At 34.7% G+C, this 16,319-nt stretch overlaps 1 protein-coding gene across 4 annotated transcripts; it reads right to left on the minus strand.

Annotated features, from left to right (window-relative positions):
* Positions 1 to 772: 772 nt before the first annotated feature.
* Positions 773 to 14,996, minus strand: LOC130654990 (cytoplasmic aconitate hydratase-like). Of its 4 annotated transcripts, none has more exons than XM_057457690.1 (21): positions 14,879 to 14,996; positions 11,023 to 11,115; positions 10,783 to 10,951; positions 8,928 to 9,065; positions 8,778 to 8,847; positions 7,545 to 7,607; positions 7,375 to 7,434; positions 6,263 to 6,383; positions 5,896 to 6,035; positions 5,630 to 5,801; positions 5,454 to 5,554; positions 5,083 to 5,290; positions 4,798 to 5,002; positions 4,617 to 4,701; positions 3,666 to 3,822; positions 3,382 to 3,446; positions 3,136 to 3,300; positions 2,743 to 3,033; positions 2,447 to 2,569; positions 2,138 to 2,323; positions 773 to 1,458 (listed from the first exon to the last, which is right to left on the minus strand). In XM_057457690.1, the coding sequence occupies exons 1-21, from the start codon at positions 14,979 to 14,981 to the stop codon at positions 1,336 to 1,338; spliced, it is 2,838 nt and encodes a 945-aa protein (XP_057313673.1). In that variant the 5' UTR covers positions 14,982 to 14,996; the 3' UTR covers positions 773 to 1,335. The 4 variants fall into 4 exon arrangements, with proteins under 4 accessions (XP_057313673.1, XP_057313674.1, XP_057313676.1 ...); XM_057457691.1 differs by lacking the exon at positions 14,879 to 14,996 and adding an exon at positions 14,257 to 14,642; XM_057457693.1 differs by lacking the exon at positions 14,879 to 14,996 and adding an exon at positions 14,379 to 14,641.
* Positions 14,997 to 16,319: the final 1,323 nt, after the last annotated feature.

The following is a 16,319-nucleotide window of genomic DNA, read 5'->3' on the forward strand; positions in this document are numbered from 1 at the left end:
CAACGTGATGCCAACTCTCCCAGGTTTTTAGTAATGCCAATAACAAGATTTTAAATTCTTTTGGCAGCCACTTACAAATTTTTGGGACAACCATGGAAATCTGAAGGCATAATGTTGATTATATTTTTTCTTCTTCAAGTTTAACTTGTTGCTTTTTGACTACTGCCTATACAGTTCAAATTTAAGGTCTGGCTTGCTCAGTTAGGCAAGTGCGCCAATCGAAATCCACATTTTCCTTATGAAACCTACAAAACTGCGTAACTTACCAGTTGATTTTATTGAGCATTGCATGTCATATAAAAAGTGTCAATTGTTTTACTTCCTTAGTTCCATAATATTACCCCTTCTCTGTCCGGTCATTAGCATTGAATAATATAAATATTATCATGTCATGAACCAGCGAATTTATTCTAGGCCTGGAACAAATTTGCTGGTTCATGACATGCTACTCATTTCATTAGTTGTTTCTCAGATAAATAAAGATTCAAAAATGAAAAAACAATCATTTACGAGACAGAAATTATTTTAAATGACGAAAAATTTGTGCTAATTTAGGTAAGCAGTTTGTTAACATGATTATTAGACTTTATTAACAACCAGATCTTTGTGTCACATTATCAGTGTTGTATAGGCTGACTTCTCACTTCTATTGTTAGGGTGTTTAATACACCTTTCCCGAATTTATATTCTGTGTAATGTCGCGGGCTTGAAAACGAGGCACATCTTAGTAAACATATTCGCGTTTATTATAAACATTGAGAAGACGAAAATGTTTTAAGAGATATTGTGATCAGATTCTTAACGTTAGTAAGAAAGTTATTACAACTCTCACTACTCAAAAAACACACAGACTAAAACAGTAATATTAGCTATCAGCATGACTAATATAGCTGGTAAATCATCCATATCTCGAAAGGTAAAAATAAATTCCCCAGAATAGTGGTATACTTTGTTCTTAGTAGAGTAAGTGTGTGAAAGAGATTGATAAATTGCACCCAGGAATTTTTTTGTTGCATTTCAATAAAACGAGGAAACAATTATTCAGTTAAAATATTCATATTAACTTGAGTTAATTATCTATCATTAATCTAATTAATTTGATACAGTATTTATCCATATAAAAAATACCAACACCGCCATTTAACCAGAGGCAAATTCGAAAACAATTCACTTTTAATTCACAATTCACGTAATTTTATAAAAAAAATAAAAAAATCTAGTGAAAAGACCAACAAAAAGCTAAAAAACCGCAGTCGTCACAGAGTAAAATATTTTTTATGTCAGAATTATGATGTTCCTACTTTCGATTCGTCGCATATTTCCACGTACGGTATATTATTGCTTAGAATCAGAAATCTTTCGTATCATGTAATTCAGTATTCCACCATTTTTGTAATACACCAGTTCGAGGTCTGTGTCGAAACGAGATTTTACGTCAAATGAACGACCATCGTTTGTCTAAAAAAGACATTATTTGTACAGTACAGAAGAATGAAACATGCCGCTTTCCCCGGTTTGGTTTAAACGGGCGCCTTAATATCTTAAAAATGCTTGGCTTTAAGACTCGTGGTTTCTTGGCACATATAGTGCCACCTCACGGTTCCGGAAAAAATACTTGGAATTGAGTAAAAGTTCTAGAAATTCGCATAATTGCGATAGTGATAGGATAATCGGAAAATCAAGGAAACAAAAATCAGGAATAAAAATGTCAAAATGATTTATACAGCAGGTTTCATAACAATGGAGAATTCTTGTCGCAATATTTGACGCAATATTTGACACGTTTCATATGCTAAATCTTCGTCAAAAGATTATAAAATTATGTCACAAAGAACTACACTTGAGTCGAGGTACTTTCTTTAGCCGAATAGAAAGATTTTCCTGGCCATTATTCTGCCAAAATCATAAAATCATAAAAAAATAATTTCTGCAAATCTAACAAGCACGGCGTATTCGCTACTAAAAAGTTAACATCAATATTGACTCTTCTAACGACTGTTTGACCTGTTAACATTTTTAAAACAACGGCAATAAAAGGTCGACGAAATAGGACTATGACGTTTTTTAACGCCGTTATATATCGACGCGAAAGTTTACTAGGAGCGTATAAAAACGATAGCGTATTAAAAGCACAAACCTTGACAGTGACATTCTGACCAGGTTTAATATCATCAGGGATATCAATAGAAAATGATTCCTTTCCAGACAGCTTTAACGTATCTGTATTTTCTCCAGGCAGGTATTGAAGAGGTGCTATACCCATGCCAATCAAATTGCTACGATGAATCCGTTCATAACTCTCTGCTATCACTGCTCTTATTCCCTATTATAAAAACAAAACAGATAAAAAAACAGATCAACAAAACAGATCAACAAAACAGAGCAAAGAAAGCGTCGTTCAAGGGATTATATTGACACAAGCATGCCAATATGTTGTACCAAGTACCTGCATCCACGGTCCCTTTGCTGCCCAATCTCTAGATGAACCGGAGCCATATTCTTTACCAGCCAAGATTATTAGTGGCCGCTTCTCTTGCTTATAACGATCAGCTGCATCGAAGACATCCATCTAAAGTGAAAATGTTACAGCATAAAAAATTTTAAACTCAAACGCATGGAAACCAAAAAAATTCGAACTGGTCTCGTGTTAAAAGTCATTTTCTTTCAAATTTTTGTTTTTACCAAATTAGTTTTTTTATTATTAACCCTAACGAAATTATTACAATTTACTAAAATGCTTACCTCATCGCCAGACGGCCAGTGTTTAGTTTTCGGGCCTGGCTTTTTCATAAACTTATTGACAAGACGAATATTTGCAAAAGTGCCACGAGCCATGATAGCATCGTTGCCCCTCCTAGAACCATACGAGTTAAACTCTCTTGGAGTAAGTCCACGTGAGCCCAGGTAGCGTGCAGCAGGGCTGGTTCTGGATATCATACCTGCAGGAGATATATGGTCTGTTGTAACGGAATCGCCGAGATTTAATAGAACAGCAGCGTTATCGATGTTCTCCATCGCAGGTGTTTCTTGAGTCTTAAAAATAAAATAAATGTTACTATTGAAAGTGAAAAAACTATGCGTAAGAGCTCATTAAAAACAACTGATTTTACAATCAAACATGATATATTGACCCACCATGTTCTCAAAGAAGGGAGGGGATTTAATGTAGGTCGATTTTGGATCCCAAGGATATAACAACGCAGATGAAGTTTCTAAGTCATTCCATGCAGGGTTACCATCTTTTACTTTGGAGTATACTTCACGGAATAAAGCTGGAATAACTGTTTTGCGTTCTATTTCCTAAGAAAATGTTGAATCGTAAAATTATGATAAAGTATTGGATGTGAAATCAAAAATAATTAAGAAATAGCATTACAATACCTGAACAACTTCGCGTTTCGGCCATATGTCGTTCAAAAACACTGGCTTACCATCTTTGTTGTGACCTTGAAGAAAAATAGTTAATGTAGTAGGTGGTTTTCAACACAACTATTTGACATGATTCATTCTTCTCTTTAAGCTTTTTATCTGCAGTGTTCTGTCTTTTTTGGTCAGTGCATATAATCTCGTAAATCTTTTAAAGGACAGAAATCGTATAATAAACATAAAAGCATAACATAAAAAGTGTTTAGTAGTTGTAATTTATTTTACATTGTTTTTCCTACCTAGAGGTTCTTTCTCAAAATCAATATCCACAGTACCAGCCAAGGCGTATGCAATAACTAGCAAAGGAGACGCGAGATAGTTAGCACGTGTTAAGGGATGAATACGCCCTTCAAAATTACGATTACCCGACAATACACCAACAGCAACTAAATCACTCTAAAACACAAGATAAATCACAAAGATGTTATTTGAACCGAAATGAAATTGAAGCTAAGTAAAATTATTTATCAAATGCGTATTGCTATATCAAATTACACGAGAGAGAACACTGGAACCCTCTCTGTTGAGAATGAAATACGGATGTGCTATGATAAATATGCACCTATGTATACACACCATCCGGATAAACTATCTGAGTTCATCACTAACGTATTGCCGCACTAGTGTAGGGGGTTCGTCTGCAGCTCCCAGTTCTGGGGAGCGCGGATCGAATCCCGCTCACTGCCAGGCAGTATGTTCGTGATGAACACAGTAGTTCTTCTACAATAAAACCCTGGAAATTGTTTAAATTACTTGTCGCTATAATTCGACTATTTGCTCACTGATTAGATACCTAATGAAACACATTATTTAATACAGTACATAAAATTTATCCGTTTTAACTTCTTTTTTAAGGTCCCTGTCCTCAAAAGTTCTGGTCAATACCAATTATTTCCGGGATGGTGTTTTTTGTCCAATACAAAAATAAAAAAATACTGAATATTTTGTTAAGTTCATTTATTTGTTCAACACACACACTAGGCTTTATTTTGTTTTTGTCATTTTACTTTACATTAAATTATGTTACGTACATTCTTACTTCATTTATGACACCTTAAATAAACAGAGCCTTATATGCTTAGAACTTTCAATATCCGTTCCAGGCACTTAATTAAAACATTACAGTATGTTACTGTGGTTTACTCTGTGCGTATTCATGAGTAAAAATAAAAACATAACAGGGTGCTCACTTTTTCGATAGCTTCAGAAACAGCATCTGGTAAAGGTCCACTATTTCCAATACATGTCATACAACCGTAACCTACAATATTGAATCTAGAAGAAAACAACGAGATCTATAAAAAAAGAACACTTTCCGATTTAAATTAGAACCAATTCTGCTATAAGAAGTTTATTAAACTTCAGACACACCCTAATTGTTCAAGGTATTGATCGACACCGCTTTCTTTCAGGTAATACGTCACAACGCCAGAGCCAGGGCTAACGCTTGTTTTGATATAAGGTTTAGTAGTGAGACCAGCTTCAACTGCATTCTTCGCTAACAAACCAGCACCAAGCATGACTGAAGGATTGCTCGTGTTGGTACAACTTGTAATCGAAGATATAACAACAGAACCTAAAGTAAATCAAAATATGAATTCAAAAGGTTAAGGTCATTGAATCATAATAGCTCGCACGTGTAAGGGCATTCCATACCATGTGATAATATGTATTCATTTCCCTCGTATGTGAATGGAACAGAGGCTGATAGTTTTTCGTCAGGCAGACCAAAACCTTTAAAGCCAACTTTTCGACTCAAGCATTCTTTAAAATCAGTCTTCATCTCCGACACTGCTACACGGTCGTGAGGTCGCTTTGGTCCAGAACATGAAGGCACAACCGTTGAAAGGTCTAATTCAACTACCTAGAACAGAGAAAGAAAGGAGTTACTTCCACTTAAGCTTTTTTGAATTTATTTGTCATCTTGAACATTGAGAATTACAAACACAAAGCTTTCCGAGTTTTTTAATTTATCAAGCTGGATTTCTTCAGCCTAGACTCTTTCACCAAGTTGTGATATACACTACCTCAGTAAAAACTGGGTCCTGGTCAGGATTAGAATAATCTCGATACATTTTATTTGCTTTTAAGTAATTGCTGATAAAATCAATACGTTTCTCGTCTCGTCCTAAACAAAATGCATAGTTTTATGAATATAAAAAAGTGATGATAAAATGGTAGTACTAAATCACCACAAACTCACCTGACTGTCTCAGGTAACGAATGCTCATATCATCCACAGGAAAGAAACCGACAGTAGCACCATATTCTGGACACATGTTTGATATTGTAGCTCGATCAGCAATGGATAAAGATGCAACACCAGATCCAAAGAATTCAACAAATTTTCCCACGACACCAACTTGGCGCAAATGCTAAAAAGTGTCGGAAGTAAGACATCAAAACCATTCACCAGGTAACAATCAGGACAAATTTCCTTGTATCACATTTATCAGTCTTATAACTAACCTTAGTGATCGTCAAGACAGCGTCTGTTGACGTTGCAAGTTGATCTAACTCTCCTGTAATCTTGTAACCAACCACTTTAGGCACAACCATACTTATAGCTTGGCCCAACATAACAGCTTCAGCTTCAATACCTCCAACACCTGCAAAGATGTAGACATGAGAAAGGTTGTATTATAGGAAGATTGTATAAAATAAAATTGGTGGTGGTGGAGAACTAAAACAATTTGCCTATAGTAGTAGTAAAGTACAGAGAACAACACACTGAACTACAGAGTTGCACACAACTTCGAAGACAATCAATATGCATTGATAAAGGTGTTTATCTGAATATCTTATAACAGTAACTCCCCTAAGTAGAGCTACCTACCCCAACCAAGAATACCGAGTCCATTGATCATGGTAGTGTGTGAATCAGTACCAACCAATGAATCTGGATATAATACATCATTATCGTTGAACACCACATGTGCTAAGTATTCTAGATTAACCTAAGTTAAAGAATATCTGGTAAAATTACTACCAGGAATAGAAACATTAAAAACAGCCCTAAAGTTACAAAATATATGTAAAAAAAACTGGTGCAAATGAATGTTTATTCTAAAATATGTTTGTTAAAGTTATAATTTTCAAAGTTCTATATATAAACTATTTATTAGTATGATGGACAAGAGTAGTGAACAGGTTTTAAAAATGTTAAATTATTATTCCTCTGAAAAAAAGAAGTCCTTCTACGACGTCTCTTTTACCAATACCAGTATTGTCTGTTTGCAAACTGAATCATAATGAAAGCACAAATAGTTCTGCAAGGAATAGCAAATGCACCACACTCTTATTGTAATTCAGCTCAGGCCCTCCACATCAATGCTTTATTTCGAGGATGCACAATTTGCCATCATGTTTAGAATGCTTTTTTGACTTCACTTGACTTAATCATTTTAGTTGAAACTGATTATTTTAATTTTAAGAGTTATAAAAAAAGGCAATTTTTAACGTGGGTATGCTGAAACTCTCTAAAAACTATTATATATTTTAAGGCTGAGAAGAATAAAAGTATTTTGACAGGTAACACAAAATCTCCTAAAGCAAAAAATTCGTAAACATCTATCTGATGATTAAGATTACATGGAAATATGCTATAAAAGCATAAATTGAGTGTGACCTTAAAAATACTGCGTTTTGAAAAAATGGAGGATGCAAAAAAAAGTGAAATTTTCGTGTTAGCATCAATTTCTGTATACTTCAATTGTAGTGCAGCAAGGTGAAGAAAAAAAACATCATGGAAAGTGTTTAATTCATGACAATGACATTAATGCATACCCAAAAACGATTTAGCGTTTTTTACAAATGTTTTAAAAAATCCTAAAAACAAAGCCACTTAAGTGCACAATAAATATAAAAATTTCAGCTCCTTTATTGTCTGCCAACCTTTTTTCTACAATTGTTCAAATATTAATAAAAATAGTGAAATGTAGAACATGCCTTTTTGTCATGCATGCCATAATGTACAGGGAGCCTGAGATTATGAGTACAACAACTACCCTACAAAATAATAGGAAATCTTCACAAGAACTTACACACAACCAGTCTAAAGACGTTATTGTGTGGTTTCAAAGTTTAAAAATAAACAAACAGAAAGACATAAAAAATACCTGGTGCACTATCCCTGAACCGGGCGGGATGATTTGCAAGTTCTTAAATGCCTTTGATCCCCACTAAACAAAAAAATGTTTATAAAATAGATACACAAGGCTAGAAATGGCAGCACATTTATTTCCTACTTTTCAAAATTGCCAAAAAAAATATTAACAAAATTTCTTTGCCACTGTACACTGCAGCAATGTTCAGGACCAGGGATATTTCAACCTGTGTGCACATAAGTTGTCAGCGAAGTCATTAAATAAACTTGTTGGCCAAACAATCATCAAATGCATAATTAAATTACAAAAGTTAAATGGCAACTAGAATGATATATAACTTTATAACTTGTTATGAAAATTAATAAAATAATATTTTGTTATTGTGAAAGATTTTTTTATCTTTTATTTATTTTATTTTTCTCCTAAGACTACCATACCAGCGCTTAAAAAAACATTTTTAAACCTGGCAATAGTAAGATTATTACTTTCAAAATCCTAGCAATCATCACTAGAAGTCTGAAGAAATGATCAGCCATCCCAGGATTAATAATCATTTTGGTGTTAAGAAAAAACCAACAAAAGCCTCAAAGCCAACTCATACATCCTAGCCAATCCATAGACTCCTCACCCAGATAAATAATTATGTAGACTAAGATATTGTCAATACAACCCCTTCGTAGCTGGTAACCGTGGATTACAGCTGATACCTATAGCCATGCAATCCATCACTGGTGCAGAGATAAATGCCAATGAGATACAGATAAAACAAATCTTCATAATTATACATAGAAGTGGAGCAGGCAATATATCATTGGCATTTTTATTTCATTAGGTTTTTTTTATAAAATTTCAGAATGTTGCCATATCTTTAACAACATTTAATAATTTAAGTGTAGCCACAAGTAAAAACAAACCAATTAAATCATTATCTGACTTTACATTTAAATTTATCGACATTTCTATAATTTCTAAATCTTTCCCAGACAGAAGAAAAACATTCATTTGCATGTCCGATGAATCACACGCCTAAACAAATGTGCGCGTCACAAAATGACCTCGCATGCAATTCAGAAAATGTGTATTCTTTAGAAATTAGGGCAATTACATATCAGCTTCTAGAAAAAACAGACTATTTTGACAAATTGAATAAAATATTTAAAATGCTGGCAAGTGTAAAAAACTGTTTGGAAACACCTAATATACATAATATATGTAAAAACAAATTAAATATGATATAAAGGATACCTTTAAAAATTGAAATCTTTCTTTGTTTCTTTGAAATTCAATCTCTTGGTTCTTTATTAAGGCGTCGTCACTAATATGGTTATTGTTTGATGTAAGATCCACAGCAAAGAAATAATGAAATAGATACAAATAAGTAATATAAATACAAACCTTCGAAAGTAATCAACTTGAACAGAATGATCAATAACTAAATCTGCTGGAGTTAATGGGTTAATCTTTGAAGGGTCTCCACCAAGACGGCTAACTGCATCACGCATAGCAGCGAAATCAACAACAGCTGGAACGCCACTAATAATGAAAACAAAAGGCAATGGAGGAGAAGGTGTGGATTGGGGTAGAAAAAGTTTGAATTAGGATTTTAATTTTTATTAGCCATTTTAATTGTATTCAGAGTTAGGGTGAAGGTAAATCCAGGTAGTCATTCAGTGTTGCCAATCCAAAAGTTGTGTACAGCTCCTCCACTTTTCTGTTTGGAGTCATAAATGACAATGAATGATTTTTCAAAATAGATGTTCGCATGTCATCCTTCATAGGTTACAAACACATAAAACGTGTTTTTTTAAGTGATCCTGTCAGTTTAAAAAAAAGTTGTAAAATTAAACAACCTTTTCTAACTATACAGCCCAATTAATAAGGAGTGAGTGATTGGTCTCCCCTCGCAAATATGAATGTTTTTACGTTATTTTTTCATGGAACATCCGTTGTTTAAAAACTAAAAACTAATTTTAGATAGAATAATGCAAACGATGTATTGCCTGTTTCGCTTGTAATAGCAATTATGCAGATCTGTTTCATTCGTGTTTCATCCTAATCAGCGTTAACCTCTGCATCACTTAAGGATCGCATCACTAGGTTTCCGTTGCTATCTGGGGTTACCAACTACACAAATGAGATGTGTTGATGATATCTTAGTCATATGTAATTCCTTATCTGGGTCAGGTGTTTGTGGATTAGCTAGGAATTTAGCTTTGAATAGGATTTTGTTGGTGAATTTTTGGACAATATAACAAAAAGGATTGTTATTCCTGAGGTGCATGATCATACGTTTCTAGGAAAGTATAATCAATGGGACTTTGAAAGTAACAATCTTACAATGGTCAGGTATGAAAACTTTATTTAAAGCGCTGGTCATCTTTTTAAGAAGAATAAATTAACTAAAAGATAAAAAAAATATTTGACAATAATGAAATATTATTTTAGGAATGATTTTCTTGATATAGTGTTAATGTTGTCATTATTAACCGCTGTTCAACTTTCTGTATCTTAACCAACATGTTAATATTGCATTGTTCTACAAGTGGTCACAAAATTTAAATACTTACCACAACTTATTTATTATTAATTTGAGTTGAAATTCCAGGCTGAGCATTGCTAGAACTTGTACAACACTTTTCCCCTATGCTAAAACGGCCACCCCCGTGCAGTGTATGGGACAAAGGAATTTTGTTACTTCACTTTTTCGAATTTTCCTCATAACTTTTATATTTAGGAATAGTGTGCGCAAACAAAATTATTAAAGCTTGAGACCACAATAAATTAAATTCTCTTATTCTGATAGGCTAAAATTCAAACAACGAAGAAAACTCTGTTTTAATTAGTTATCCAACTGAACGTTTTAACACCAACATTAGTTGATCAAAAACATCTGTTTGCGTTTTTTTTAGTTGGAGAAAAAAACTTTGTTATTTACTACACTCACAACACTCCATCAGAGAGCTTTTATATTGCTTTTAATGAAGGTTTGCTTTTTGCTTATAAAACCATCAATAATAATTTGTTGGTCAAACTACATTATTGACATAGACAAAAATTGAACCAGTAGTTTTTCCTAAATAGGGACCAACATTGCCTTTCTGCAATAAAAAAGTTTTAACACTGACAAATCACGAGTTGTTTTAGTTTATTCTAACAACAAATATTTCCCAGTCGAAATAATTAGACAGAACTAAGAATTTGGGAAGTGTTAATTCCCAGTGTGTCATGTGTATATGGAAGTCCTACTTACGTAAAATCTTGCAGGATTGTTCTGGCTGGCCTGAAAGGAAATTCCACAGCATTGTGTTGAGTTTCCTTCCAATTTAATATTGTTTCTACATCTTTTTCATGAATTTGAAATCCATCACAGTTACGAACAACAGATTCAAGTATAACACGAATTGAGAATGGGAGATGTTCTGAAAAATAAGTTTAGATATATAAAAATTTACTATTTTCAATTAATTTGTACAAACAAAAAATTATTTACCGTATCTCTCATCATTTATTTTGGTTAGATTAAACAATGAATATTTAGTGGAGCTGCATTTCAACTGTTCGGCACATCTTGCAAATGGATGACCTTAAAACAAGTTAATTATTGTTACATAATATATTTCTATAATGTACTTGCAGGGCTTCTGATTTCTTTCTTATAAAACAATATAGGAAGGCACATAACACCATTTTTGTTTGGGTTTTTATGTCACTCATAAAGTAGGGCTTGACAACTGTCTGCAGCATTGTGCCCAAATCCCTTCCTGCTAGTTCTTTTGCTGTAACTTTTGATTAAAGCTCACCTCCACTTAATCTACAAACACTAGCATTAGTATTTAAGAAAAAATATCTCTTTTTAACTGATTTACATTTAAGAGAACTAAAATAAAACAAACCAGCCTAAAAATGCTCTTTTCATGCAAATTTGATCTTGAATAAGAGCTACTGTACTCATCATCATCATCATTCTTGGCTTAACGTCCGTTTTCCATGCTAGCATGGGTTGGGTGGGGTATATTAATGACCCTCTTCCAATCTGATCTAGACTGTGTTAGATCTAAACTCAACTTCCTCTCTATCAAGTCTGTCCCTATAACCTCCTGCCAAGTCTTTCTCGGTTTGCCTCTGGGCTATGCCCCAGGAACTATCAAGTCTCTACACTTTCTAACCCAATTATCCCCCTCCATTCTTTCCAAGTGCCCCAGCCAGTTCAATCTTCTTATCTGGCTAAACATCTTTAATTCTACAGAGACTTAGCCTGCTTCTTAGCTCATCTGAACTCTTTCTGTCTCTCAGACTGGCGTTACACATCCACCTAACAATTCTCATATCATACCTTTCCAAAAGATCAAGATCTTCCTGCTTCACTGATGTCTCACTACCGTACAACATAACACTTCTTACACAGGCCTCAGACAACCTACCTTTTAATACAATTGACAAGACTCTGTTAAGCAACAAAGGAAGTAACTCTCTGAACTTCTTCCAAGCAGAACCTATCCTGCAAGTAACACTTCTTCCAACACCCTCTTCACTGCCCAACATATCACCTAAGTAATAGAAGTTCTCAACTATCTCTAACGAGCCACTGTTTTACATCATTGAAGCTGGAAATACTTCATTCTCTATTATCTCACCTTTGCAACGCTTACATACAAACTGAATGTCAGCTCTTAACCTTCCACTAATACTACTGCACTTCTTATGTACCCAATACTTGCAAGTCTGACAAAAAATTGAGTTACTATCAACCCCTTTCCTGCAAACTCCACAAGGCCAACTACAAGGTCACACTTGACTGCAATGCTACTAATCATGACTTTAGACTTTGTTGTGTTCACCCTTAGCCCTTTCTCTTCTACTCCCTTCTTCCACTTCTCAAACTTTTCAACTAATTCTTCCATCCACTCTGCTATGAGAACCAAATCATCAGCATACAATAACTCCCATGGATAACCTGTTCTGAACTCCATCAACAGCGATTCTAAGACTAGAACAAACAACAAAGGACTAAGTACAGAACCCTTATGTACACCAACATTTACACTAAATTCATCACTAAGTGAATCGTTAATCCTGACACGACTTCTAGCATTACTGTACATAGACTGTACCATCGCAACTAGCCACTCATCCACACCTAATTTTTTCATAGCCCATCAAATAATTTACGTGGCACTCTATCAAAAGCTTTCTCTAAATCTACAAAGGCAAAATAGAGATTCTTTCTCTTTCCTAAATACTTTTCCTGAAGTAAAAATATTGCATCTGTAGTGCCACACCCTGGAACAAAACCAAATAAAGCGGCAAACCACACCACATAAAGCGGCACAAACCACACTACATAAAGCGGAAAACACCAAATTTTAAAGGGGAATCAAAGGAAATTATAATGACCCTAATAGCCTCTGCCATATTTAAATGTTTGTTCAAGCTTATTTTTGATTTATTTCAATTTTTACATAAGGTTGCTTGGTTGTGTTAGTTATATGAAAGGGCCAAGTAGGGGTTTTTGGCAAAACTTTTTTACTGCAAAAGTTTCTTTCCTTAATGGAGAATTAACAATTAATAACAAGTGAGCCTTAAATTGTTCATTATAATTGTTCATTTAAAGAACGTAACGTATAAGAATGTAATTTTTTTATATTTGTAAGCCATGGTTCTTGAGATATTTAAAGTTGAAGTGGTACAACAGTTGCTGCCATGACAGTATTGATGAGGATTTTTTGTTCAGTAATTTGTGACGTATTTTAGTGTGGGGATGTAAAAAAACTAATTCTGAATAAACGAAGCGAGAGAATGCTGAATGAACGAACTGATGTATGTCTCATACGATTGTCTGAGATTAATTTAGATCATGTTTGGGAGTAAATATACTTTGTATTTAGTTTAGTTTTACCGTTATGGAGATAGTGAAGTATCACGTTTTTTTACCTATTTCTGCATGTTATTAAAGTTTTCGAATTCCTTGCAAAATTTGCACTAGCGAAAGGTTAGAATAACAATACATTTTGTACATTTTTAACAGCGCAAATTCTCATGGTTTGCCTTGTCACTTTTTTAATTCCTCCTTATTATAACTTGCTCTGTGAGCCCTAGGATGATAGAAGCTGTAACCCTTTCCTTGATGTAAGTAAAACTTTATCCAACCTCTTACCAATCTTGAGTATGCATGCCGTGTGACGTCACAGATCAACAAACAGGCCAACTTGGCTTTTGTTTGATAAAGGCCATAACAGTTAATTTAAAAATTCACTTTCAAATTTTTTTGTGGCATTGATAATCAAAGATGTTTTTATCACATAAAAAATATATAAATATATGTTTTCCTTAAACCTAGCTATTTGGTCTGGGGTTTTTCAAACATATGACCAGGGCTGATGACCTGGCTTTGTCATTAACTTCCTGCCTACAAAGAAAGATGAATCATCCTGGTACAAAATAAACCAACAACATCAGAAGAGTTGCAAAATACTTCGAATTGTCTTTGGCATCAAGTTTTTGTATTAGCCTTTGGCAGTCTATTCTGCCATTTTGAAGACTGGTCTGACATATAGCTAGCTAGATAGGTTTTGATCATATGTTGCCTCAGGCTGCTAAATATAGCCAGATACAGATACTTATGTAGCTAGCTAGAAACGTATTGGAAGGGGAATGCATGAAGTTTCTAAAAATGACATGTTTAGCTAACAACACAGACAAGAAAACAAATATTTTTTCTACCTACAGAGATAAAAAATCATGTAATATATATGATTTACTATTATATTTTGGCTAAAATCTCGCCAATGTGCTTTAAACATGCCCTGTAAGTAATATAGCTAGCTAGCTATATAGAAAATGACCCACCAGAAACATCCATTTTGAATCAGTGAACAAAACGCGAAAGAGGATCCGGTGTTACGTACGATGTCATTCACTGTACGAAGTTGGGATTTTTTGCCGTAGCGCTGGGAGTGACCATCCTCGTACAAAACTGACCATATTCGTACAGTGGCGAATATCGTCAAAAAATGAAACTTTTATAATGAAATAATAACTTTTTTAAAATATCTTCTTTTCGTTTTGTTAATAATTGAGCGAGAACGGAGAAGAACGCAAAAACATTCAATACATTATTTTTTCTAACCTTTTAAGTTATTTCCATAACGGAAAAGGTAGGTCAATTTCGAGTCCTTTTCGAATGCTTTTTTGAATGCACATTTTTAAATTTACATTGAAACTTTTAACGCGTGTTTTTATGTTCAGCACAATGGAGACTGAAACAAGTCATTAGCTCAAAAGATTTTGAAATTGGAAGTAGACCTTGAAAACGGCACGAGTGTCACAATTCTCAACTATCATTGTACCTATGATAACGTTACTGGAGACGCTGTTGGTGCTTATATGCACAAATTGCTGTCCGAAATAGCCAAAACGATAACATCCATTTACCCGAAACTGGTAAGACATTTTTTTCTTGCAGACAGAGATAAACTACAAAAACGGACGACAATTTTATTACATCCTTTTTTTATACTTTAATGCCTGACGAATTAGAGGACGGTGCTGAACCAGTTCCGTTTAAAGATACAAATGACGAAGAAAGTCTATCTTCATATTATCGTGTTTTATGCAAAAGGAAATTGCTAAAGAATCTGTGTATGGAAACAGCTCGGTCCAATTGGATAATCTGAGATCTCCGTCTGAGGTGCCGGTAACTGTGGTGGATGGGTTGCTTGATATAACTTATATTCCAGATTTTCAGCAGCGTCAACAACAAAGAAGCAGATATTGAAAAATTATTTATAACCCTGATCGCAAACAATTAATAACATAGTTGTACAACGATTACCTTCCTCTACTTAGGTTGAGTTTTTTTTGAACAATGCCAACTTCGTACAACTTAGATAACCGTGTACGAGGTTGGGCCGACGTCATTTTTTAACTTGAATTTTTCTGTCTCGAACCAACTTCGTGCAACTTAAAATACCAAGACACAGATGAAGACTACTATATATTATCATTATGGTCTTTACATCGATTTTTGTTTACTCTACCAATAGTTTGCACCTGAATGCGGTTCAACAACAACCTCCCTCCTGTATTGAATTCGCATGGGTACTTCATCCGAATGTAAATGGTGATGACTCCAGTTGGAGTAGTAAGAGGGAGTCAATATAAGTACAAAACCGCTCCTTTCACACCTTTACCCCCTCAAACCCTTGTCCCCACCACTTCCCCTCACCCCTCCACCTCCCACCCTCCAAAACCGGTAAATCCGACGGCATCCGAAGACAAATCCGATTCTGATAACTCTTGCGCATGCGCACACGCTATTAGTAATATTACTGACATTAACAAAATTCAGAGCATGCGCAGTTGAGTAGGAGGTGAGTGCCAAATAAACATGACAAGGAAGCAATGCAACGACTGCGAAGCGATCCGCGATGAGTGCGACCGGTGCCTTCAATGCCAACGGAGACTCCTTATACAGGGCAAAATGTTGTGCTGGTCCTGCTATTACTTATACATTACGTACAACGGTGGTTACTGTCCATGTACTAAATTGCTCATCTAGATACCGCTTACATGTTGAACAGATTGATTCATAAGCTCCTGCTTGCCCTCCTCACGCCCCTTCTCGACCAGCTGCTGTCTCTCCCGTTCAATAAGGGACTCTATGATCTTTCTGGTTTTTGGCGTATTTGCTCCTTGAGCAACATATACCGTTGCTTTTCCTGCATAATCAAGCTGAATTCATAATCGCTAATCACGCCATTCTCCACACATCTCGAGATCAAGTCAACG

The sequence above is a fragment of the Hydractinia symbiolongicarpus genome, chromosome 8 (assembly GCF_029227915.1).
Source record: "Hydractinia symbiolongicarpus strain clone_291-10 chromosome 8, HSymV2.1, whole genome shotgun sequence".
NCBI lineage: Eukaryota > Metazoa > Cnidaria > Hydrozoa > Anthoathecata > Hydractiniidae > Hydractinia > Hydractinia symbiolongicarpus.

What these genes read in the sequence shown, in the direction of transcription:
- LOC130654990 (XM_057457690.1), bottom strand. Translation starts at nt 14,981, where the DNA reads ATGTCTTACCAGTTTCGGGTAAATGGATGTTATCGTTTTGGCTATTTC. An exon ending in CTCCAGTAACGTTATCATAG is followed by an intron (nt 11,116 to 14,878) that starts GTACAATGATAG and finishes ACTTGTTTTAAG; the next exon opens with GTCATCCATTTGCAAGATGT. An exon ending in TGAATACATATTATCACATG is followed by an intron (nt 5,003 to 5,082) that starts GTATGGAATGCC and finishes GATTTACTTTAG; the next exon opens with GTTCTGTTGTTATATCTTCG.